The sequence below is a fragment of the Uranotaenia lowii genome, chromosome 3 (genome assembly GCF_029784155.1).
Source record: "Uranotaenia lowii strain MFRU-FL chromosome 3, ASM2978415v1, whole genome shotgun sequence".
NCBI classification, from domain to species: domain Eukaryota; kingdom Metazoa; phylum Arthropoda; class Insecta; order Diptera; family Culicidae; genus Uranotaenia; species Uranotaenia lowii.
This window is the reverse complement of record NC_073693.1, coordinates 41452681-41479221: the sequence shown is the minus strand read 5'-3', so window position 1 is coordinate 41479221 and position 26541 is coordinate 41452681. Positions and strand designations below refer to the sequence as shown.

At 35.3% G+C, this 26541-nt stretch overlaps 1 protein-coding gene across 2 annotated transcripts in view; it reads left to right on the top strand.

The window, feature by feature from the left end:
* The window catches only part of LOC129755321 (myosin heavy chain, non-muscle), a 125254-nt gene that overhangs the window by 8462 nt on the left and 90251 nt on the right, over nucleotides 1-26541 (top strand). For both annotated transcript variants that reach the window (XM_055751753.1, XM_055751752.1), the window contains exon 2: nucleotides 8031-8246. In XM_055751753.1, coding sequence (XP_055607728.1) covers nucleotides 8031-8246 — 216 coding nt within the window. The remainder of the gene's footprint in view (nucleotides 1-8030; nucleotides 8247-26541) is intronic.

Genomic DNA, 26541 nt, shown 5'->3' with positions numbered 1-26541 from the left:
GTTCATAGAAATATTTCTTGTACTTAAATACCCTTTGATGCCAAATTTGGTTTCATTTGCTCGATTAGTTTTCAAGATATGCTAAATTTTTATGGAAGCCCCCATTCCCTATTTATATTTCTTCGCTGAAAAAAGGTGGGGACTAAATTTATCATACGATCATTCATCGTATACAAATACCCTCCCATGCCAAATTTGGTTCCATTTGCTCGATAAGTTCTCGAGTTGTGTATAAAAATTTTATGGAAACGTCCCCCTCCTTTCATCCTCCCCTCTGGAAGAAGGGAGGTGTCTCAAATAACCATAGAAACATTTTTCGTATTAAAATACCCTTAAATACTAGACGCGGGACATTCTGAGTATTGAAATATCATTTCATTATTTGTTATGAAAAGAATAATCACAACCTTAACTTTAAATTTCAATTATTAAAACTATAAGTCGTGATGAATTCAGTCTGTACGAGTTCATTTGTGATCTGAAAGTGCGCATATCGCACAATAGCTTAATGTGAAATGCGCTAATTAATATACTAAATCATTCAGGGCCATTTTTTGATAGATTTAGTTATGCAATGCAGAAGAACGGTGTTAAACATACAAACACGAAATTCACTTTTTACTTGTTTAGTATTCTTTTTTTTCAGTTCAAATTGTTATATTGATGAATCAAATCAGAAGAAGATTAAATCCAAAGCTAGCTCAAATTTTTCCAGTGCCAGCGGAAAAGTGGATGATGCAAGCACACTATCTTTAGCCTGTATATTCAGCAATATCTCGAGCAAATACGAATCATTCATACGGCGTTTCTGCGAAACCGAAACCGTGATATCATATTACGCACCTACATATATTCAAGTATATGTCTACTTACCGGTAGAAATCGCGCAAGTCTCGTAAGGTTCTTACAGTAATTGTAGGGAGGTTTATCGCTTACCACAGAACATGCTCTTCCAATACGATATGATAACCAGATAAGATATAAATTTCCTGAACAGCCAACAAGTTCTGCTGCTAAAAGTTTGCAGTTGGCAAATTGTATCTTTCGTTTTGTTTATTTTACTTCTTTTTTCCCTGTGATACAACAACTTATGATACGTTTTCGTTTTAGTTCGACAAAAAAAGAACACTGATTCAATCGGCATAACGCTGAATCTCGATGCTTTGTTTTTTTGAGGCCATATCAAAAATCATTATCTATTAATCAACTCCATCCGCCTTTAACAAGCTACTTGTTTACATAGCTTATCTCTGATAAAAGTTCCGTTCGGGTGCGTCAAGATTGTCACCCTGGTGTCAATCAACTCTCGGGCATACATATTTGGAACGTTCCAAAACGTTGAATGTTGCATTTCCGCACCGATGACGACATCCCCCTTCAGTAATGATTTGTCACATCCATAATTGATATGACAGAAATTTAACCCTCAAATGGCAACAGAGAGAGGACACGGATGCTGCACATGTGCAATCTCAATTTCTCTCTTCGACATGATTCTAGCACTTTTCCCACTCTCACTGCAGCTTGAAATGTTTATTGATAGTAAAAAAATTATCACCCGGCATTTTTTTTCTTTACTATTTTACTGCACCATAAATGTCCGGAAGCGAATCTCTGCCGTACTACAAAGTACATATAGTATTTAGATGTATTCCAGCTCAGAGGGAGTTTATGGAAGTCTTTCTCTAGAAAGTGTAGTGCTGCATAAAAGAGGAAGAAAAACAGGAACAAAACAGAGCGACTGCTGCATTTGCCATCATCATTGATGGGAGAACATTGACCTAGGTTAGTTACGTTGATGTGTTAGTGTTCTGGCGATGGTTGTGATGAAGAATTTCATTGCCGCTTACGAGTATTTCACAAGGATGGAATTTCCATTACATCGTCTGGATGGCTGAGACAGACCTTTGACCTTTCTCCGGTCGATTTTGTAGTAATTATGTTGTCATGTCATACTTCTAATCAAGAAAAAAAATTTTATTGAAAATCAACATAAAGTTCATTTAGGTTTTACGATGATTAAAAATAAATCAAAACTAGAATAAATAACTTAACCTACGCAGAAGTCTCATAACCACTTACAAGCCCAAGTACTTAAGCTTTGTAGAACCTTTTACGACTTCTAGTTTTACTCGAATATTTTTTTTCAACTGGGATTCAAATATCGATTTAAATCAACAAGTCGTATTCAAAAGTTAGTATTCATGGTTCGAAATTGCATAGTTAAACATCAGAACCATAACGCGATTCATGTGTATCGAAGTCAGCATGTAGGTATATAGTTTTGAGTTCAATAAAGAAAATTACAGATTAATTTTTACTGACTAAAATTACAAAAGCTACAAAAATAATCAAAATAAAAAATAACAACAATGACAAAAATAAAAAAAATGACAAAAATAACAAAAATGACAAAAATAACAAAAAAAAAAACAAAATAGCCAACATGATAAAAATTACGAAAAAATAATAATAATGACAAAAAATAAGAAAAATGACCAGAATGACCAAAATGACAAAAACGACCAAAATGACCAAAATGAAAATAATAAAAAAAAAACAAAATGACCAAAATGACCAAAACGACCGAAACGACCAAAATGACCGAAATTATCCAAAAGATCAAAATGACCAAAATGACAAAAATGGCAAAAATAACCAAAGTGACCAAAACGACAAAAATGATCAAAATGATAAAAATTACGAAAAAATAACCAAAATGACAGAAATGACAAAAATAGCAAAAATGACGAAAATGATCTAAATGACCAAAATGACCAAAATTACCCAAACGACCAAAAAGACCAAAATGGCAAAAATGATCAAAATGACCAAATCGACCAAAACGACCAAAACGACAAAAATGGCCAAAATGACCAAAGTGACCAAAATAACCAAAATGAAAAAAATTGCTAAAATGATTAAAATTACGAAAATATAACAAAAATGACAAAAATGATCAAAATGGCAAAAACGATCAAAATGACAAAAATGACAAAAATGGCCAAATTACAAAAATGACCAAATTGACATATATGACACAAAAATTACAAAAATCACAAAAATGACAAAAATGACCAAAATGACCAAAATGATCAATATGACCAAAATTGCCAAAACGATGAAAATTATAAAAATGACAAAAATGAAAAAAAAATTCTAAAATGACAAAAATGACAAAAATGACAAAAATGACAAAAATGACAAAAATGACAAAAATGACAAAAATGACAAAAATGACAAAAATGACAAAAATGACAAAAATGACAAAAATGACAAAAATGACAAAAATGACAAAAATGACAAAAATGACAAAAATGACAAAAATGACAAAAATGACAAAAATGACAAAAATGACAAAAATGACAAAAATGACAAAAATGACAAAAATGACAAAAATGACAAAAATGACAAAAATGACAAAAATGACAAAAATGACAAAAATGACAAAAATGACAAAAATGACAAAAATGACAAAAATGATAAAAATGACAGAAATGACAAAAATGATAAAAATGACAGAAATGACAAAAATGACAAAAATGACAAAAATGACAAAAATGACAAAAATGACAAAAATGACAAAAATGACAAAAATGACAAAAATGACAAAACTGACAAAAATGACAAAAATGACAAAAATGACAAAAATGACAAAAATAATAAAAATTACAAAAATTACAAAATTTACAAAAATTACAAAAATGACAGAAATGACAGAAATGACAAAAATGACCAAAATGACGAAAACGACCAAAACGACCAAAATGACAAAAATGACCAAAGTGACCAAAACGACCAAAATGATCCAAATGACCAAAATAACAAAACTGTCAACAAATAAATACAAAATCGACCAAAATGACAAAAATGATTTAATGACCAAAATGATAAACAAGACCAAAATGACCAAAATGATAAAAATTACGAAAAAAACAGAAATGACAAATATGACAAAAAAGACAAAAATGACAAAAATGACCAAAATGATCAAAATGACAAAAATGATCTAAATGACCAAAATGACCAAAGTGACCAAAATGACTTAATACATAAAAATTACGATAAAATAAAAAAAATGACAAAAATAGCAAATGTGACCTAAATCACAGATATGACCAAAGTGGCCAAAACGACCAAAATGACCAAAATAACAAAAATGACAATTAAAAAAAAAATGACAAAAACTACCAAAATGACAAAAATGATTAAATGACCAAAATGATAAAAATACCACAAAGTCCAAAATAACAAAATGATCAAAATGACAAAAATGAAAAAAATTTCAAAAATGACAAAAATGGCAAAAATGACCAAAATCACCAAAATTACCCAAAATAATCAAAATGACCAAAATGACCAATATGACCAAAACGACAAAAAATGGCCAAAATGACCAAATTGACCAAAACGGCCATACGACCAAAATAACAAAAAAAAAAAAAATATCAAAAAACGACAAAAATGACAAAAATTATTAAATGACCAAAATGATAAAAATGAACAAAATGACCAAAATAACAAAAATTACCAAAATGATAAATAATACGAAAAAATAACAAAAATTACAAAAATGACAAAAATAACAAAGATGACAAAAATGACAAAAATGACAAAGATGACAAAAATGACCAAAATGACCAAAATGATCAAAACGACCAAAACGACTAAAATGGCCAAAATGACCACAATGACCAATGTGACAAAAATAATCAAAATGGCTCAAAATGATAAAAATTACGAACAAATTACCAAAAAATGACAAATATGGCCAAAATGATCAAAATGACCAAAATAACCAAAACGACCAAAATGATCAAAAGGACAAAAATGAAAAAAATTACCAATGACAAAAATTACAAAAATTACAAAAATTACAAAAATGACAAAAATTACAAAAATTACAAAAATGGTATAAATGACAAAAATGGATAAAAAGGGCAAAAATGACTAAAATGATCAAAAATACCAAAATGACCAAACAAAATGACAAAAATGACAGAAATGACAATTTAACAAAAAATGCTAAAAATGACAAAAATTACAAAAATTACAGAAATGACAAAAATGACAAAAATGACAAAAATGACAAAAATGACAAAAACGACAAAAATGACAAAAATGCTAAAAATGACAAAAATTACAAAAATTACAAAAATGACAAAAATGACAAAAATGACAAAAATGACAAAAATGACAAAAATGACAAAAATGACAAAAATGACAAAGATTTAAAAGATGACAAAAATGACAAAAATGACAAAAATAACAAAAAAGGCAAAAATGACAAAAATGCCAAAGATGACAAAAATGACAAAAATGACGAAAATGGCAAAAAGGCCAAAATGATCAAAATGACCAAAACTACCAAAACGACCAAAATGATCAAAATGACAAAAATGAAAAAAGTTACAAAAATGACAAAAATGACAAAAATGACCAAAATGATCAAAAATACCGAAGTGACCAAAACTCAAAAACGATTAAAATAACAAAAATATCAAAAACGACAAAATCGACCAAAATGACAACATTGATTAAATGATCAAAATGATGACAATGAACAAAATGACAAAAATAACAAAAATAGCCAAAATGATAAATAATACGAAAAAATAACAAAAATTACAAAAATGACCAAAATGACAAAGATGACCAAAATGACCAAAATGCCCAAAATGATCAAAATGACCGAAATTACCAAAACGATCAAAATGTTGAAAATGACGAAATTGTGAAAAATTACAATGATGACAGAAATTACAAATATGACCAAAATGACAAAAATGACAAAAATGGAAAAAATGACCAATATGACCAAAATGACCAAAATAATCAAAATGAACAAAATTAACAAAAACGATCAAAATGATCAAAATGACAAAAATGAAAAAAAAACACAATTACAAAAATTACAAAAATATCATTCATGTTGGTAATGAATTTTGAAAAGGTCGAATTTCGATTTGTAATAAATTTATATCAGGTTCTTTGAACAATGCTTACTTGGAAGAGGAAACTGTTATCCATTCTGAAATTCATTTTTTAGCAAGGCTTTAAATTTTTCAAACTTAATCCTAGAGAACTTTTGAGCATATTTTGAAAGTCAAGATTATTTAAATTTCATGAAAAAATGACTACAATAAGGTTTTTATTGGAAGTTCAATATTTTTAACGGTAACGCCGTAAATCTTCATTACTAGAAGTTATCATGATAAAATAGATAAAAATTTTCCTTTTGGATAAATGACTCATCATTTTGGATAAAGACTCCAATTTTTTTCAAACCTTTGTTGTGTAGATATGGGTTAAAATAATACCTACTCCTCAACTTAAAACTCTAACGATACAGAAGTTTGAAATTTCTCACAGTGTCGCCAGACATGGTTCTAATTTTAATAAATTTTCATTTTTAGCTTCAACCCGACAAAGTCTTCAATTATATCCAATATCTAATGTCTTTTATGTTTATCCGACGTTTGGTCTCTTAAATCTCCGATAATAAGAGACATAATAAGATGTCGTTTCGGTACAAAGTGGAAATTTACAATGAAAAGACTGAAAGAGAATGTCAAACTTATTGCAGACAGTTCAGTTGTTTAACGCTATTGTTTAAATATTTTAGAGGAATAAGGCTTAAATTTTTTTTAATGGTAATTTAATTTATCTGGTCATAATTTACTGGTGATTTCACATAGGCAGGGATTAATGACTTCTAGAAGTTAAAATCCATCCAAATAAAAGTAATTTAACATGAATTCAAGTATGCCAGTTTCAGTTAGAAACCAACTACATAGATACATATATCTTTCTCGTTGAATCCGATGTTTCCCTTCTCTTTTTTGCTTCGATAAACTACCACCTTATGTTATGTTATGCTCAGCAGCCAGCACTGGACTGGAATGTGTCTGCAGCAAGAGAAGGGAGAGCAAAAAAAAAGGTACCCCATGCCATCGTAGCCAACGAACGGCCTTCGGACAGTGAAATGCGATAACTGATCACGGAACTAGATCGATGCGTCATCCAAGCGATAGTTTCCTCTCGTTCAAGGCCGTTTGACGCGGCATCGGCGGCTTCTTGAAGCTGGAGAGTGCGAAAAGTAGCTTTACTCATCGCAGATGTTCCTGTGCTTGCTTGCTACTTTGCTACTACAATCGGTGCGGTTGCCCCTTATTTTTTTTTATCCTTATATAAATTGGAGAGTTGATTTGTTTTCTATGATCTTAAGCTCTCCATAAGCGATCGAGCAAGCGAGCTTTGTGTGATGTCTTGTGGATCTGTCTGTAAGAATCACGTTCGGATCTGGTGTCACATGGCTACATGGGATGACAACAGACAATTCCAAAAGACTACCGTGAAATTAGTCTCAGACACTTCTCCTGAGTTGGTGCAGTAGAGGAACGAGCCATCACAATTGCGCTCTTTTAAGCTGACTGGGGCGGCGCAATCACTGACTGGCGACGAACGATGGCGGCCTCAATGTGGGGTAGATATTATAAGTAGAGGAGGTACGTCTCAGCGGCGCCTCGTGTTTTGCTGTTGTTGTTGTTGTTGGCGTCGACCCGGGAAGGACGCGGACTTGGAATCGAAAACCTCACCAGTAACTAAATACTTCCATACAGGGCAATCTCGTGAGCACTTGCCTTGCACCTTATGGCTTAGCCAGCACAGCACAGCAATCGCCGAACGCGTATGGCTCTCAGAGTAGTGACTTCGCGTACGAACGAAGGCCTTGTAAAATCTCGTTTTTTTGCGCACGCCTTCTCTTCTTCTCCTCCCCTTTCCTTTAACCCAACACTCGTTAACGAGATGGACATTTTATGACTCGAATTGATTCTCCCCCAGTGCCTTGTTTATTTTTAAAAACTTCATGAATAAATGTATGTACCCTACCCCGGTTCCCCCGTGGAAGATGATCACCTCCTTCCAATTGTCCGAAGACACTAAAAATTCTTCAAAAGGTCACCCAATGACACGGAATCAACAATAATAATACTAATCTCGGAACGTTTTCTGCTTATTTTTAACAGGGCTTCGTAGCGGCCAGCATCAAGGGCGAACGAGGCGATGAGGTCGAGGTGGAGCTGGCCGAAACCGGCAAACGGGTCCTGGTGCTCAAGGATGACATCCAGAAGATGAACCCGCCCAAATTCGACAAGGTCGAGGACATGGCCGAGCTCACCTGCCTGAACGAGGCCTCGGTGCTGCACAACATCAAGGACCGCTACTACTCCGGGCTGATCTATGTAAGTGTTTTCTTGTTTCTTTGTTTCTCCATTAGATTGTAAGATCCTTGAACATCTTATAGATTTTGAAATTTAGGATATTATTTTTTCTAAATTCAAGATAAAACGTTATAGTTTCCCAACCTTACCAAATACAGGGTGGCCAGCGAACCGGGAAAACCGGGAATTGAAAATAGGACCGGGAAAACCGGGAATTTCAAATCAAAACTGGGAAAATTATTTATGGATTACGTTTCCCCATATAAAAACATATTAATTCCTCAAATTCATTCATTTGCGCTGCCAGTTGACAAGATATTATTGCGCTAGCACTAAATTTTACTTAGGAAGTCCGGACTCCCGACAAAGGAAAATGAAGTACTAAATTGTCGGAAGTCTGTGTGAAGCTGTCAGCGACGTTTGCTAAAAAAATTAATAAAATAAAGGGTGTCCACGATGGAACTGCCACATAACACACGACGTATTACAGGTCACGACACATAACATTCTTACTTTAGGGAAAAAAGATATAAAGTTACCTTTTTGTCCGGTTTCGCGCTCGATGTTGCCCATCTATTTACAGGACGATGTCCGACTGATTACACAAAGGATAATTACAGCTCCAGTTTCATACTTGATGTAGTATTCGTCGAACGCAATTGGCATTATGCGGATTTTGGATTGATCAGATTGAAGAGAGGTAAAATGATCGGCGGATCATCTTCGTTCATCAACGGTTTTTTGGCGGTGCTGATGAACATCGAATCCCAAGCATTCAGATGTGATGTTTTTCGTACAAACTTCCTAAATTTGCCCTTTTTTCAATGGATGGAATGGTCAAACTCTGTTGTGTGGGCGGCAACATTCGATTCATTAATCCTCTCATTCTCAACAGCATTTTTGTGTTCTTTGAGACGGACTTTGAATTACGGCGAATTTGGCCAATATAAATAGCCGGGCAGCTGCTGCATGGAGTTTCGTAAATTCCGGATCTATCCTCCTCAGAAATCTTATCTTTGAGCAAGACTAGACAATCCTTGAGGATGTTTCCACTCTTGTATGCAGTTTTTAGACCATGCTGCAGAAGAATCTGGCTGATTCCGTTAGTCATTTTTGTGTTTAGTGTTGTTGCATCACTTCGGTGCTTTTTTCGTGTGTGCTTGTGAAGAATTTTACGTACGAAGTCATTTTCGTATCCATTCACAATCCCTGCATCAAAAATTTTTTGCTTCTCGTCTTCAAACTCAGCCTTTTCTATTGGAATATGGTACAGCCGATGTGCCATAGTGTGGAAGGCGGCTTGTTCTTGAGCACCAAAGTGATTTGAGTCGACCGTAATATACCTGTCAGTTGAGGTTGGTTTCCGGTAGATTCCAAACTTTATTGTGTTGTCCTCTTTCCTTGAGATCAGTAAATCAAGGAAGGGGAGTTTTCCCTCAACTTCTTTCTCAACCGTAAATTTTATCGATCTATGCTGATTATTCAGTAGTTCTAGTATCTGTGGGAAGTAGCGTTCTTTTACAGAAGCGATTGCCATCAAATTTTCAGTGGTTGAAAAATGACTATTAAACTTCATTTTACCATTTTACTCGTATTTTAATCCATACGCAAATGCCCGCACCTTGGCCTTAACCCCGGCCTTCAGATTCTGCACAACCTGTGAATCATCCGTTTTTTGCATGTAAACCCATACTTTGTTCAGTTCCTTGACTGTCTTACGGTCGTTGAAGAAGGTGCTGCTTCATAATCGCCCATTACTTCTCAATGGGGCGGAGCTCCGGAGTGTTAGGAGGGTTGAACATTTTCGGCACGAAATTGTGGTGGTATGAGTGGTATGAGGCCAAATCCGGCCAGAAGATTGTTGGGCTGTTTGTGGGCCTTCAGGAGAGGAAGCAGCCGCTTTTGGAGCCACTCTTTCATGTACACCTGTCCGTTCATCGTGTCCTGGGTCACGAAAGGTGCACTCCGCGTCCCGCACGTGCAGATGGCTTGCCAAACAAGGAATTTATTCGCAAATTTAGACATCTTCTAAGTGCGGACATGCTCCGGAACGCTGAGCTTATCCTTGGCCGTGAAAAACAGGTTGTTTGAGGTCGGCCTTCACATACGTTTCGTCGTCCATGATGCATTCAACTTTTGTCAGTATGTTGTGGTACAACTTCCTGGCACGGGTTTTGACGGACTTGTTCTGCTTCTCGTCACGATTTGCGGCCTTTTGTATCTTGAACGTTTGAAGCCCAGCCTTAGTTTTGCCCTTCTGGACAAAACTTCGGCTTAGGTGCAGCTTCTTAGCTACATCCCGAACGGAGGCGTTCGAGTTTCGGTTGAAGGCCCCAACTACGCAGTTGTGATTTTTGGTGTTGAACGGAATACTTTTTCCTTCACTTCAGGGCTTCCGATCGGTGGTCAAACGTTCCTCGAACCGCTTAATCACTCGCGTGGAATTCGCGATTCCAAAAGTTTTAGCGATGGAACGATGCGAGAGATCCTTGTTCTCGTGATGAATGCGCAAGATTTTATCACGCACGAGCTGTTCTTCTGACTCCATTTGGGCGAGTTCTGATCACAGGATTTTAGAACTTGCAGGATGTAAACAATGCACTATGAACTAAATCCGCCCAACGGTAAAAAAGTCTGAGCAATTTCATAGTGTGGCAATTTCATCGCGGACACCCTTTAATCCGTCGGAATCGTTGACAAAATTTGCATCACCATATATCCGATTTGGGTTTTCCTGTTCGCGTTTCTATGCTATACCAATGCCGTATCAACCTACCTCGAAGATATCCCAGATCACACTTCAGGCTTTGCCAGTACCGAACTGACACAGGACAGGACTAGCCTGACATCCAGTCTCGAAGATACTGCCAGAAAAACAAATCAACTCCTTAAAAGGTTACTCAGTGAACCCTCAGCATTCCTTAAACCAGCAAACGTTCGGATCAAGCAGTGTGCCTACGGGTTTCTATCGGTCATACCGAATTGACTAGGCGAATCCTGATTGCGGAGTCTTGGTGACACTCATCCGGAAATCTTGCTCATTTCTCAAGTAAGCACTACGTAGCTACATGAGGATAAACTTCTGTACATTCCAGCTTAGTAATACAGTTTTCATCAGACGAACAATCATGTAAAATTCACAGGCGATCTTCCAGAAGTCCCAGTCATTCCGACGCTATTCTGAGGTAGCTCCTCGTTAATACCAGCCGCTTCGTCTGCTCAGGATTCACGGGATCTTGACAATTTTGTGTTGTCTGGGAATTCCATACTGTTCTAGTGGTTGCTCTCCGAATTTAGGAGGGGCCATGATAAAGAGACTAGCCGTATAAGTACTTTTAGCCGAAAGATTGTGTAATCGCTGAAGGCCTAAAGAAGCTTTCCTGAACAGCTCTGTGCGATGGCGATGCGTGGAACACCGAGTTGCACGGTCGACTGAAGTCTAACAGCGAATCGAATAATTCCAATGAGGCTTTTTTACCGAACTATACCATTTACAGGAATGTCATTTACAGCTAAACGGTATACCAGACTATACGTTTATCGGGAACCCGTTTCTGGAAACTACCATTTACCGGAGTATCTTCGTTCAATATTTTTACAGGTGTATTATTTTCTAAGATCAGTCGAATTCATGCAAATTTCTATTCATACGATTCCTCACGCTGCGTGTTCAAACTTGGATGAGGATCAATGAGGCTGATTTCTGCAATCCCCAGAAGGCCCTGAATCCCCTCGGAGGGTTAAGCGTGTTTGAAGGAATAAAACAGGTGCTGACAAGAAACCGGTAGTACTTGAAAAGTTTCCGGGTAAAATCCGAAAGAAATATTAAATGATTAGCGATGGATGAAAGCAGATCTAAAGTTGGACAATTTGGACGAAAACGTTCTGGGAGTAAGGAGTTCTTGGGATCGTAGTACAGATGTACACACTGATGAATCAGATGATCAGATTTTTCGTGTTCGATCTGTCTAATCGATGATGAAAAGACCTGATACCATTGGAACTATGTGACGACCTTAGGGAACTCCCAAATTTATTGACCATATTTCAATTAAACTTTATAAGGAATGTTCTGGAAAATGTCATGTAAATTGGTCAACGATTTATCATTAAAAAGAAGCACATCCTAAAATACTGCTCAAATAACCCATTGATAGCAACTACAGGTCATAAATATCACCGTTGGTTAATTTTTCCCGTCACATAACCGCGGCTGATTACTATTTAGTCCATATTAGGCGAATGTTTCAATTCCAAACCGGTAGCCTTTAATTCGGAATCACTTTATTTACATCCCGCCGGTCGCACATAAATTATTGAATTTCTTACATTTTACATTAAATTTCAAGGCCCCGGTATGGCTGGAGACGTTGTGGACAACTGAAAAAAGTTGTACACTACCAAAACAGAACCGAGGCTCGGGGTCCAACATAGCTAACCAGCCAGCCAGCCAAGATCCGGCGAAGGTTTGTCGTCATCTCATATCCAAAATCAGGTGCCCCTGTTTTTCTCGGTCGGTGCGGCACCAGAAAATCGAAATCACAACCGAACGCGAGGTATGAAAACGGCGGGGTGCCCAGAAAATAGTTGCATGGCGCACCTTCATGCCCAAAATAATCAAAAATTGTTCGGCGGCGTCATGCCGATGTGGATTTTTTTTTCCCTGTGGCAAGGCAGAAGCAAAAAGTCAACTCTAGAACCAGTAATCGAACCTCGTCCCTTGCCTAGGCGACATCTGTTTTGGGTTCGCGGTGGAAAGGAAGCGTGCAACAATTAACATTACTATATTGCGCGATATCTGCGACAGCCTATATGTTCACAGCCCATTATAACGTCATGGACTTAAGTCACTATACTAGAGTAGAGTGCTGCAATGAGAAATAAAACAGGATTCCATTGAACTCCTGAAATTGTGTCGAGGCTCAAGTTATCAATGCCTGCAATATAAAATTATTTAAAAAAAACGGGGTATATATTGTAAAGAAACTGGCTTGAAGCTCACCGGTTAAGTCGTCCGGAGACGAACGAACGATGGATGGAACGCTTTGTCGTATCGTTTCTTTCGTTTTTTTTTTTTCGAGAAACGTTTTGCCAGCATTGCTATTTTTTTTCGCTCAAACCAAAAAAAGAGAAACATTTATTACGTAAGGTAGAAAGACTTTTTGGGCATATGGCTTTTTGGCCCTGATGGTAGTGAGTTGAGCAGATGAAAAAATATGTGAAGAACAGCCACCACATGTTGTTGGTCACTCGAATGCAGGGGACATTCCTCATCTATCGACAGCAAGCAACTTCAAGCGAGCCTCAGCGCTAAAAAGCTCGGTCAGAGTTGAGTTGCTGACGACTGGCGAAGGTCGTTCATTATGATTTCAACAGTTTGGAGGAACAGGGCGGTTACTATCTCTGTCTAACTAAATAGATTGGATAAAATGCAGATATAACCAATTGGGATTGTTTTTTTTCCTTTAGAAGATTAAATTTATAGGATAAGATCAGTGGTTGTTGTCCTCCCTAAAAGCGCCTTTCTCACTTGTCAGGTTACAACACGCGAAAGCACAAATTAACATGTTAACAGACGATTCTGGTTTTATCACCACCTTTTCTAAAGCTTAACGAATCATATACGCTCTATACGATCAAATATTTCCTAGAAATGTTAAAAATCGATCACAGCTGTCGGCAGTTCGAGACAACTTCTGATTAGCCCGGGGATTTGATTGATTCGTCAATTCCGGTGTTGATCATTCCCAAATGAGATGATGTATCTTTCGAAGCCGGATTTGAATATTCAACTCCCCAAAAGTCGTACACGATTGGATCGGTCCAACTGGTGGAGTGTGTTCGTGTGTGTGTGTGTATTTATTAAAAGGTTAACCTCCAGCTGGCATCTAGAGGTCGGCTTGCTCCTTAAAAGGAAACGGAATTGTCATGTTTCACTTGGCTAAGTTATCGAACCGAGAAAACCTGCTAAGAGAGCGAAGTTGGGTCCAAACTGTTCACAACTCCTCATCGAGATAGAATTAGATTCAATTCGGAAAATTTAATATTTCAATGACAAATAAAATATTTCAATTCTTGTAATGTGTAAATGTTCAATACGTTTGTAAGTTTTTCAAAATTATAAACATAAGGGGTAATGAAGATACTTGATCTTTAGAGTGACTTGATTCCTTAGCAATATCTTGAAACCGGAATATCTTACAAAGAGAAAAATGTATCACCTTAAAATTTAACAGACGTAAAAATTATAGTATACATATTTGTTCCAATATTTTAATCGTTAGAGCATAAAATAAACTTCATAGTTTCATATTTTGAAAAATTGTAAACTCTCATTTTTTTTAAGAAAAAGTTTTCCAAAATGTATGTTGTTCAAAGGATTCCTAGAATCTTAACAGATGTATTTTTCTTCTGAATGGATCTTGATCAATGCTTAGCACAAAATTATTAATGTTTATACAAAAAGGCCGGAACAAATATCAATTTCTTCTTTTGTCATTCCCCTTCGAAGTTTACAAAAAACACTAGGAAATAAATAACGTTGGAAGTATTTTATGGAAATTTCGAAAAGTTTATCGAAAGATTACAAGAGCAGGGTGACCACAGAACCGGGAAAACCGGGAAAAAACCGGGAATTCAGACCCAAAACCGGGAAAATTAACAAGAGGAAACCGAAATTCAATTTTGGATCTAAATCAGGTATTCAACCCAAAATTCAAAATTCAATTTCCTGGTTAGATTTTAACATTTGTGTAAGAAGGATATCATAAGTTCGGAAATTTTTAAACTTCTCTCTGATTTCTCTTCAACTACCTCTAAATTGAAAAAACTAACTTATTTTACCGGAACCTAGAGTTCGAAACTGCCTCGAAGAATAAGATGAGAATTTCAAAAAGTCTCTCAAAATTTGTTGAAGTATCGCATTACAATTATTTAAAAAAAACCATCAATCATATAAAAGCAAGCAAATTAAAGTTAAATCACAGAAAAAGTTAAATTTTGGTTGAAAAAGTTAAAAGAAGCTAATATTATAATTTTCCAGTGATAGTTTTTAATTTAAGAGTTAAACACAAGACAATCATCTTTATGCACGACAAGGTGTTTTTTTCGCAGCCTAATAATAATTTGAAATCGGTGAAACTTTGCTTAGTTGAAAAGGAAACCATCTCCTATCAAACGCACTGATTGGAAAATTAACTTTTTTCGATCACTGGTCATAATTTATCCAGAAAAAAATAAATTACACATTTTAAAGCTTGAATATGTAAAGATTCCTTTGAATATTTGCGAAAATTTCAAATGAACTGATTTCTATCCGTGGCGAAAATTGGAATAAAATTTAGAAAAAAAACCAGTGAAAATATTTCTTTTTTTCATAAAGGTGTGTTTATGTCGATAGAAGCTTCTATCTATATAAATTCTTCAAAAATTTAAAAATGTTTCAACAGGTATTTTCCTCAAAAAATACATGTTTGTGTTTTGAGTGACGCATTAAAGAAAAAAACCTTAAATTTGAATGTTAAAAAAGCCTCATGTCAAAATAACAAAATTATTGCAATAATATTGATTCAATATTTTTTGTTTATTTCTTTTCGATAGCACATGTCAACCAAATTTACGTTTTTCCGGTTGCCTGGGGGGTTTAGAACTGATTTGACTAATTTGAAGGCGTCATATTCTAATATGCAGATTCAAGGGTTAACTTAAGAAATGTTTTAGCCACATTTTAGAACTTTTCAAAGATTCTCAAAGATTTGTGAAAACTTGAAGTTTATTTTTCACAATCTGGCGAATTTAAGGATATTTTGAAATAGTTTTTTTTTTATCAAAATGAATCAAATATATTTTTAAAAGCATAAGTCAAAACAAATTTGAAATCTTCAACAAAATTGTAAATAGAATTTAAATCTTTCATATCGAAAGCTCATAAATGCTCTTCAATGATGTCACAAATAGTTTCCTTTCTTAACTTAAGAATTCAAGCATTGTTTCTTTGAATCTAGAATATATAGGTTATATCTTAATCCTTTATAAAATGGGGGATAATAAATAGGTTCGAAATCTGTTATTTTTATATAGGATTGTCGGTCTGTATTTTATAACTTAGCTCATAGTTTCTGAAATTTTATGTATACTGTTGAGTCTTTTTGATTGTAGAAATTTTAAATGTCCACTTTTCAGCTTGTTTTTTGCATAAATCCTGAATCATGCTAAAAATATTTAAAAAAAAAATCGAAACCAAATATGGAGTCGTATGCAACAGCGGATTTAGAAATGTTTTTATTTTTTATTTTTACGGCTACTACAAAAAATTACATTGTTCTTTTTAATTTTCTTTCAAGATTTGCAATTTCTATGTATTAAAATGTTATTTTGAACTCAAAATCCATGAGTGCTGAAGTTCAGATTTTTTTAATAGTTTAGGTAGTTTAATGCGAGTATAAATTAATTTAAATTGCAAAATTTAACTTTACTACTCTTTGAAAATCAAAATTAAATGTTTCTTATTTTTATTGATTTATGATACTAATAAATTTAGATATGAAACTTTTTTCTATATTCATTTTGAAACTGAAATTTCTTAGTTCAAAATAGAAAAAAAACAATGGGTGAATCCGCATTGAATAAATGATTCGAATTTTGTCTTTATCTCAAACTTTGATATGCTGTTGAATAATCCCCAAAACTGTTTAATAAAGACTCTGTAACTTGTTTCCCATATTTTTTTTAACTTTTTAAGTCAGAATTCAAGATGAAAAAACAATGTTTTATGAAAGGTTTCTAATTAGTTATTCATTGCAACGAGTTGCAAAAAGTTTATTTTTTAGCACGAGTCGTAAATTAAATCAACGGGCTTGCCAAGTTGGATAATTACGTCGAGTGCTGACAAAAATCGAATTTTGCAACGAGTGGGATACATTATGACATGAAAACCTGGAATTTCGAATCAAAACCGGGAAAATTTTTTATGGATCTTTTTGCCATAACATAAACCTATGGAATTATAAAGTTCATTCGTTTCATCACGATTTAAATTTTTACTCAGAAGCTATACATTACATAGTTGTTTATTTTAGGGTGACCAAGTGAGAAAAAATCGGAATTTTAAATTCCTTTGGAAAAATTCTTCAAAAATCTAAATTTTTGAGCTCAGCGCACGTATGTAATGCTATGGAACATTCCAGGTCCAGTTCCAAAATATTTTATAGATAATTCAAAGCGTATCGAGCTAGCAAACAGCCAAATCGGACCATAAAACAGAATAGTTTGGCCAAAATCCGTGCTCGGAAGCTATACGAACAGGTGCTGATCAAGTTCGACGGGTCTTTTCTGATGGACGATGAAAACAATGTCAAGGCTGACTTCGGCAAATCCCAGGTCAAAAATTTTACTCAGCAACTCAGCATTTGCATTTGCATTTGCAAAAACTAAAGTTTTCGTTACAAATAAGACAATGACGTCGAAACTATACCAAAATGAGTGTTTCCAAAAACGAGTTTTTCCGTTCATTCGATCCCACGACCATCCCGTAATGCTTTGGCGGCAAGCCGTCATTACAGCAAAGTCGTTCAAGAATGGTATGCAGAGAAAGGGCTTCAGTTTGTTCCGACAAATATTAACCCACCCAAATGCCCCCAGTTCCGCCTATTGAGAAATACTGGGCAATCAAGAAGTGGAGACTCAAGGCAAAGGGAAAGGTTGTCAGAGACATCAATCAGATGAAGACCTGGTGGAATAAGATAGCTAAAACCATGGAAGAAGAAAGTGTTCGCCGCCTAATAAGCAGTGTTTTAGGAAAAATTCGAGAATTACTTCGAAACCGTGACGAATAATTTTATCCGTATTTTTTTAAAGTATAAAGAATACGCTACATTTGTATAAAAAAGATCTTGAATTCAATAATAAATAACTGAAATACTGGTTTTTAATTTTGTCCCAATCCTATCTGAAGCAAGCTTTAAAACAGTGGACCGTCGTACTACAAATTTTTGAGCATAAACTATTTCTTTTAATAACTGTAAGAACCTTATATTTTGTACCTTGTGTACCACCAAATATATATAATTCTTCACGAATCTCACAGAAAAAATCTAAAAATCTGGATGAAGAAGGAATTTAAACGAATTAAAAATTTGGATAATATTGCTAATTTTTTGTTTTAATGTGAATTCATACTTTGACTGATTGATTCGCCACAAAAACTTATTTTCTACACCAGTTGGTTTTGGTGTACATATAAAGATGAATTCTGATAAAACGTATTAAAAGTCAGTACATAATTCATTCACGCACTCCTGATTCACCTGTAGCTCACCCGATCAGGAGGGAAAAACAAAATTATATCAAGATGAGATATTTTGATACTAATTTTTTTCTATATAAATGAGTTATAATTCAGTACTCGTAGGATGTTAAAATATCTCAAATTATATCAAAAATTATATACGATCATAGCTAAATTATATCAGTTTTTGATATGCTTCTATCAAGATTATATCTGGTTCAGATATCATAGTTTGATATTGGGCAGAACAAAACCTATCAAAATTATACTTATCAAGATATGAGTGCTTCGAGAAAATTTTCTAGTGGAATGTCAATAACCACATTATTTGCCAAAACCATGCCCCATTTTTGGTTTCCCAAAACTTGGATTCAATTTTATGAATCTGTTGAGCGAAACTCATAAACGTACGGTTTGGGCCGTTAACTTCGATGTCCGTGTTTCAGAAAAAGTTGTACGTATATCAAAATAAGATATAATCATTTTATTTTAGGACAATCCGAAAAAAATCTTGATCATTGAAAATGAGCTCAACCCCATTCAAGTCTGTCAATCAGAATAAGATATAATTCAGATTGGAAAAACTTAAAATCAAAAATTTAGAGTACCTAATTATAACTGAATCAGATGTAAATATCTTAATGAGATACGTTTGAGTTATTATTTTGATATGCTCTCCTGATCGGGCAACAATTTCATGAAAAGCAGAATAAACGAGAATTTACTCATATTAGGCTGATTTGAATTGGGTTCACGAAGAGTTCCATTTATCATATTCGGTTAACGTTTTCATAGTAACTATGTTTTCATTTAAATGAAATAACAACAAAAAAATAATAAAATCCAATTATTTCGGTTTGTGTGATATGTTAACAATGAATTCTTTAAAAAATGATCAAAAAAGTTGTTAAAAATGAAAATATTATGAAATCTTCTATGGTTTTGGAAATAATTTCTTACAATTCTGCTTAACTTTTAACCTTTTATAAACGGGAAATCATAAGATCATGCAGGGAAAGATGCGAGGAACAAAATATTGAAATTGAGTGGCATTAATGAATGCACAGAAGGAATTTTAGATCATAAGTGCATAAGTAACGGAATCATGTATGTACCTACATTAAGAATTTATCGCAAAAACCAGAATTTAAAAAGCAAGTTTCAGCCTAAGAATAATTTTCAAAATTCGGATGATTCAGTACTCAAGACGAGAATCGATAGAAACTTTCAGAATGCTTAGCAAGAACAAGAATGACATATTTCAAAGCGAAAATTAAAATTAAAAAAACGGTAGCTAGGCATTAAAAATGAAAATTTAAAAAACCTGGAAAAGAGATTATATATGTTCTTGTATACGTTTTAAATTAAAGGCCGGGAAAATTGAATACCAATTACCTATTTCAGCAGTCTACAGCTGAGCATAATTTTCTTACATTAAAATTCTCCGTTATATTTCGGACTAATTTCAAACCTGTTCTTAGAGGCAAAAATCTCATGCATGTACTTATGTCATGTGTCCTAAAGTCTGTTTTCAATATGGCAAAACTTTAAAATATCGAATAATCGTTCAACAGAAGTTGATAAAATGTTAGATAAGTAAAATTCTTGTGATTATCAATGTAAGAATTCCCATTTAAAATAATGGATTATAAAGTTAAAAAGCAGGCAACAGCTAAAATAAGAAAATAAGGGTCATTAAATTTGCAAAATAAAGTCCAATCGATTACTTACCAGTTCCTCGAGCAACGATTGCCCTCAGATTATTGAGTATAATTTCGGAACATCAAAGCAGCAGCAAGTCGATATTTGCAAAGAGGTGAAATATCTGTTTGCGTTTCCAAAAAGGTGAAATAAAGAATGCAACTCAATTACTGGCGCAATCAATGTATCCATAATAATCCGCGCCCCAAGACTGTTTAGGCAGTTAATGAGCCAAGTACTCTTCAACAACGCACAGCATCCTTATCTATCGCGCGGACGCAACAGTGACACATTCATTAGCGAATAGTTGAGCGAGAGCACCATTTAGGAGGGTAGCTATTCGGCTTAGCAAGAAAAAAAAAACCCGCTCTCTCCAACAAATAGACCATATTTACCGATGGTCGATGGACGGGTTGTCGTTTTTTTTTATGGGAAACCATAACAGGTTAAGATTCTCACACCACTCATCATAGATTCGAATTGATAGACCCACCGCGCTATATTGATTGTTTCAACACATTTCAATCAGCGAATGTCGCTCCATTTTTGCGGCAGATAAAGGTCCTTATCGTTGTGCTGAATTGATGACCTTTCATTATTGCTTGCGCTTTGTCACAGATTCGACAAGGGTCAATAACAATAGGTTACTCATCATATTTACTGAGAAGACATTTTCAATCAGTCTTTTTCGGAGAAGGTCGGTATAGTTCTCCCGGAAAAATGTCCCATACAAAAAATCTTTATCAGCTAAGTGTTTAATCGAGCTGGTACGACGAAATAATCTACTAGCATCCGCATTTATCACGTTAGTCACCTAATCTCTCAATTAGTTGCCCCGCAAAACGGTTTAGAAAAAACACTTAAACGTGCTTCCCTCATGTTCCAGTTTCCTCGTTTCTTAGCCGAAACAAGCTCTACGAACTTAGTCCAATCATTATTGTTTTGATACTGAACTGTCGTAAAATGTGTGACAGTGTGTGTTCTTCTAAGGTGGAAATATACACAGTTAGGTACGTCCTCTGGATTTGGTATACCGCAATGGAACTATTTTCTACACTATCTATCGCTTTTTCGACTCCACAGAACACTAATGGGAAGACATGCGTCAGTAGTATGCAAACGAACTAACCGCCATAAATTGGAATAGCGCGCGTGGTGAACAGCGTGCTGTCAAATGTATGTAGGTACATTGACATAAGGGCATGAACAAAGAAACTAGTGCATGACGAGCCTAACGATAAAGTTTTCAGTTCGAACGGGGAATTATTCCCTCTATTGAAAAAATTAATGCAGTGCGTGGTGGTGTAGTTGATGACAGTAATGAGAAAGATATTCATATGACACATCAAGTGTTTTACTTACTGAACGTCAAAAGTAAACATTTTAACTGTTATATTGTTCAAATGTGACCACAGTACTTAATCGCAAGAAATATCAATCATGCAGAAAAATCAATCTCACTCATCGATAGCTAGAGCCGGGAGAATCAGGAATGCAGTCTCATAGCAATGATGAAATATTAAATAGTGAATTGATACGTCAGACCCAGCCCACCCTTGCTATGGAATGTGCAAAAACCAGCAACAAAAATAAGTCAAGTGAACTGGTCAAAGAAAGGAATGTTGAAGCCACAAGCTTCTTCTTCCAAAGGTCTTAGACTATATACCGATAAATACCTTGCGCTCTGTTGTTTTTTCGAAGAGAAATTATCTCAACCCATACATGGGGAACCCCAATAGCGTGTGAACATTCAACAGGTCATTACGACCTTTTGGAAAAACGCGCTGCTACCGGGCATTGCGAATTGCAAACTGTGTCAACGAAAAAGGAAGAAACGACCCGTTTGAAGAGGAGGAGCAGCAGATTGCCGGACTTCGATACACGACGCAATGCATGCATGGCACGATGATGGCCTTTCGGACGAACGGAGTTCGCTTTGTACTTTGTAGAGCGGCGAGAGAGATTATAAAGTGGCTGCCAGGCCGGCCCGTGCAAATCGAACCAAAACGAGAGACCGGCAAGCTGGAGATAGTGTGAATAATTTTATTCAAATCACATTCTTTATTTCGGACCAGGGCTGGTGTTGTGTGCTCGCTTGCTTGCGGTATAAACTACTACGCTCACTCAAATTAATTAACATAATAGAACATACAAACGATTTAAGCGGGCGTTCGCCCCATCAAAGCAAATACCAACCTATACGTTGCCATGCGATCAACTGTGTTGGGATTTGATTGGTTGGTGATGTTCGGCGAGTAGGAAGAACAACAGTCAATCAAAACACTAAGCAGCTTAACTGTGATAGTCGGGAGCTAACCACAGAAGAATACAATTTTACTACTATGCAGATACCTATTTAACATTCTCAGTGCTATGTCCTTCAGTTTTTCTAGAACAAATGAACTCCCTGTAAGACTCGTTATAAATAAGGTATAACTTCTTCTTAAGGGAATCCACAAGACCCCAGTTGTCCAGAACAGAATCCCAGTTATATCCCTTATAACGACTCAAGGTTTTGCCCTTCATGTGCAGATGGACTGTCTTTATCCTAGAATCGCGCCTGTCACAGTACAGGCATTTCCTACACTTAGTTAACCGACGTAGAGAGTCACATTACTCATAGGGTACCCCCTGTACCTTCCAAACCCTTTTTCCTACGGTATCCACTGCATGGCTTATCTCCGCAACTTCAATCGATCATTCATGTGACGCATCCTAGAGATCTATTATGCAGCAGATTATTCCGTAACTCTCTACTTAGGCACGGACACACTGTACTCAAAAATCTCCTAACGCGACGGGGGATCATCCTACTCTGTTATGCAAAGACAATGTCTAGGTTTCATCTGGCCATCTTTGAGTGTCAGTACACTCCTACCTGCCTTCGACGTTAATCGGCGGCGTAAATCACGAGGATAACTACCGCTGAAGTTGTGTCTGCAATTCTTTTGACTCTTCTGATGACCATTACCTCAGCCTTTCAGCCCTTCTTACTGCTTGCACTTCAACCGACTTCAGTACAGCGTGCAATTCGGTTTTCCACTCATCACCTCTGGAGAGAGCTGCTCGTGCTAGCTTTTTTGGACCTTCATGTATCACCTTATTTCAGCTTGAAGTACTCGTCGTACATGGCAAGTCTCTTGATCATACACCCTCGCTCATTCGAATCGTTGGAGTGTCTGCTCCAGAGCTTGAATACACTCTCTAAACTGTGCTGTTCCTTCGGCCTCTCGGGGTTCGTTAGTTTTAGGCCCCTTCGTGAGACTTTAAACTATCGGTTTTTTCAGCTCTGTCGTACAGAGCTAAAAAGTAGTAGTCAGGACGTCACCATTTCTGATCCCATTTGTCCACTGAAGTGGTACTGATCTTATCAGACCACCTACTCTCGATCAGGCTTCCGAAAAGTACAGCTTTGCTATGACAGCTTTTTTGATGCCAAACAAACTGTTTCGGTTTTCCTTACCACTCGGTTCGCTGCTGTACCATCGGTAACGAATCGAAACGCTTCGGCTACATTGCACACGTGCGAGAACCCAGGCTGTATCTGAACAATCGGCTCAAAGCATGCGTTGTCGAAAATGTTGTGCTTTAACCCACTCGAGACGGATTGCACACCGTGTGTGCGATGACTTTCCGTGGCTATGAGACCGATTGCACACCGTGTGTGCAATGGAAGTTGTTATAACTTTTTCATGATTTTGAATAAACTAGTGGACCATTTTTTGCAACTCTTGAACCAATAGGATTTTTAAAGTGTAGGTAAACATAATCTGGCGTTGGTTTCAATGTGTATGAAAATATTTTCGATAGTAGAAAGTTTTGAAAAAGTTACGCAAAACACAAATTAAGCAACCATCTTTACTAGAAAAGTTGTTAAAGTTTATCAATAGGGGCAGTTTTAGAAGTTATTTTGTAATTTTTCTGTCCATATCAGTTGCGTCAGTACACTTTAACCTTTAGTTCGCGTATTTGCTGTAAAGTAAAAGGAAAAACTTTCGAATCAAAGTTTTCAAAATATTCACCCGTTTATCAGTTTTTTTACATCAGTTTATGCAAAGATTCTCTTTAGTCAGATGTTTTGTTTTGTCCGATTTTTTTCATATTTTTTGACATTAATACTCAAAATATTTATTGATTTAAGTGATTCCAGTCAAAATCGAGATCGAATAGCTTCTGAAATCAATCTTAAGGGGGGGGTAGGGTCTAAAGGGTAAAAAAACACCATTTTCACGATTTTTTCCTAGAGCTATCGTTCAAACAAATGTATTCAAATTTTGTGTATTATACAAAGCATTGTTATAGAACATTTAGTAATTTTTTCGTAGAAAAATATTGAAAAAAGAGCCGGTTACGGAGCACTTTCGAGGATGCCTTTTAGAAAACAGGATTTGCGGTGGACACTGTATCTCAGCACAGAATCATCTGAAATCAAAAAATCCGAGCAAAATATTTTAAATAGATGTTTTTCTGGACCCCAACGTTTTTATTTAACTTAAAAATTTTGTTATGAAATTTTGGTGGCTGTTTGAAGTAAAAACTACGATTTTTCACGAAAAAATCTGCCATTTTTTATCTGTAAAATCTCCCCAATATGTAGAAAAAATGTTCCAAATTTGAAAAGAATCGGATAAGTAGTTTTCAAATGACGATGTCCACGGACTTTTAAAACGTGCTTTCGAGAAAAACGCGTTTGAAATTTCTGCTCTTGCTTTCTTGCAGTATTAGATAAGAGGAGATAAAGGCCTATAATTTCTACAGTTTTGCTTCAATTGACTTGAAAATTTGACACAACATTCTTGAAATGATTTACAATAAGAAAATAAAAAAATAAAAAAATCGATTTTTTGAAAGTGTTAGACCCTACCCCCCCCCCCCCCCCCCCCTCAAACGAAAATTTGAATACATTATCGGATTCAAAATTTTGAATCTGAATGATACCGAATTTATGATCTATAAGTGTATGGCCTAATTAACACTTCAAAGAGGTAGCGTTTTTCAGTTAGCGGAACTAAAAATTAGCGGAACTAAAAATTAGCGGAACTTCCTTATCCGCTAGCTGAAGAAAAGTTTAGCGAGAAAATGAATTCGCTAACCGAAAGTTAGCGGACTAATTAGCGGTTAGCGGATTAGCGTTTTTGTTCCGGACACTGAGTAATATTTTAAAATTCTCAAACTTTAGAGCGTGCTATTGGGTTCTTTAGCCCTTGGCAGGGGATTTCTAGTAAATCCTATTTTCACAAAGGTATTCTTAAAATCTATATCATATAATTGGAAATATTATGTACGGAAGCTTTTCAATTAAACGAATGATCAAAATAAAATTTAAATCAATAGTTTCTTTTTAACAACTTACTTGAAATGCAAAAAAAAAAAAAATGAAATAATATAGTGTTCTCTGAAAATATCACTATCATTAACTTTATTTTTTTTCCATGGAATTTCATGACATGAACAACCAATTTATGAATTTCTAGTGAATTCAAGTTATATATTCTACTGAAACTATTGAAATTTTAACGATCCGTTTGAAGTGCCTTCGTGAAATGCTTGACAAATCACCCTCCTTTCAAGGTTCTTTTCAGTAGAATTTATGCAAGATTTTATGATGAACACTAGGATTCTTCAATGTATTTTTTTTATGAAATATAGTTCTAAATTATTACAGTAATAAGTAAGACGGACTTAAAAAGTTTAACAACTAAAATAGTTCTAGGATAGAAAAAAAAACACAGAAGAAAAAATTTGTTGCAACCGAAAAAATTGAAAACATGGTAATAAATTACAAAAATAAACACATTTTCATTGGAAAAAGTAAAAAAAAACAAATGTAATTCTTGGTTCAAACCACATAACATAATATTCTTTGCATTATATTCTTTCTATTATAACAAAACAAAATTTTGAAACGAATGATGAACATGCTTAAAATGGTGTGTTTTAATTTTTCTACCCATTGCACACCGTATGTGCAATGCGGCTCCCCAAAATAATTTTATTTCCAGGAGCGGACTGCACACATGGTGTGCAATGGACAAATTTTTATGAATTTACGATTAAATTTTGAAAATTTCATTGTATTCATGTTTTTCAGATAAAAATTGATCGTATCAAAGGATAAAAAATTTTCGCTCCTCGGAGACGCGTTCGAAAAAAGTCGCCGTCTCGAATGGGTTAAGCTGTAGCGAACCCAACCTACAGTTCGGTTTTCATCCCTTCATGCCTCCTGTTTCGAAAATAATTTCATCCAACTGTCGGCTGCAGGGCGTAACAATTTTGGGCAGGACTGTCACGGGTGACTGTCGTGCCCATACCGTACCCATGCCCGATCGT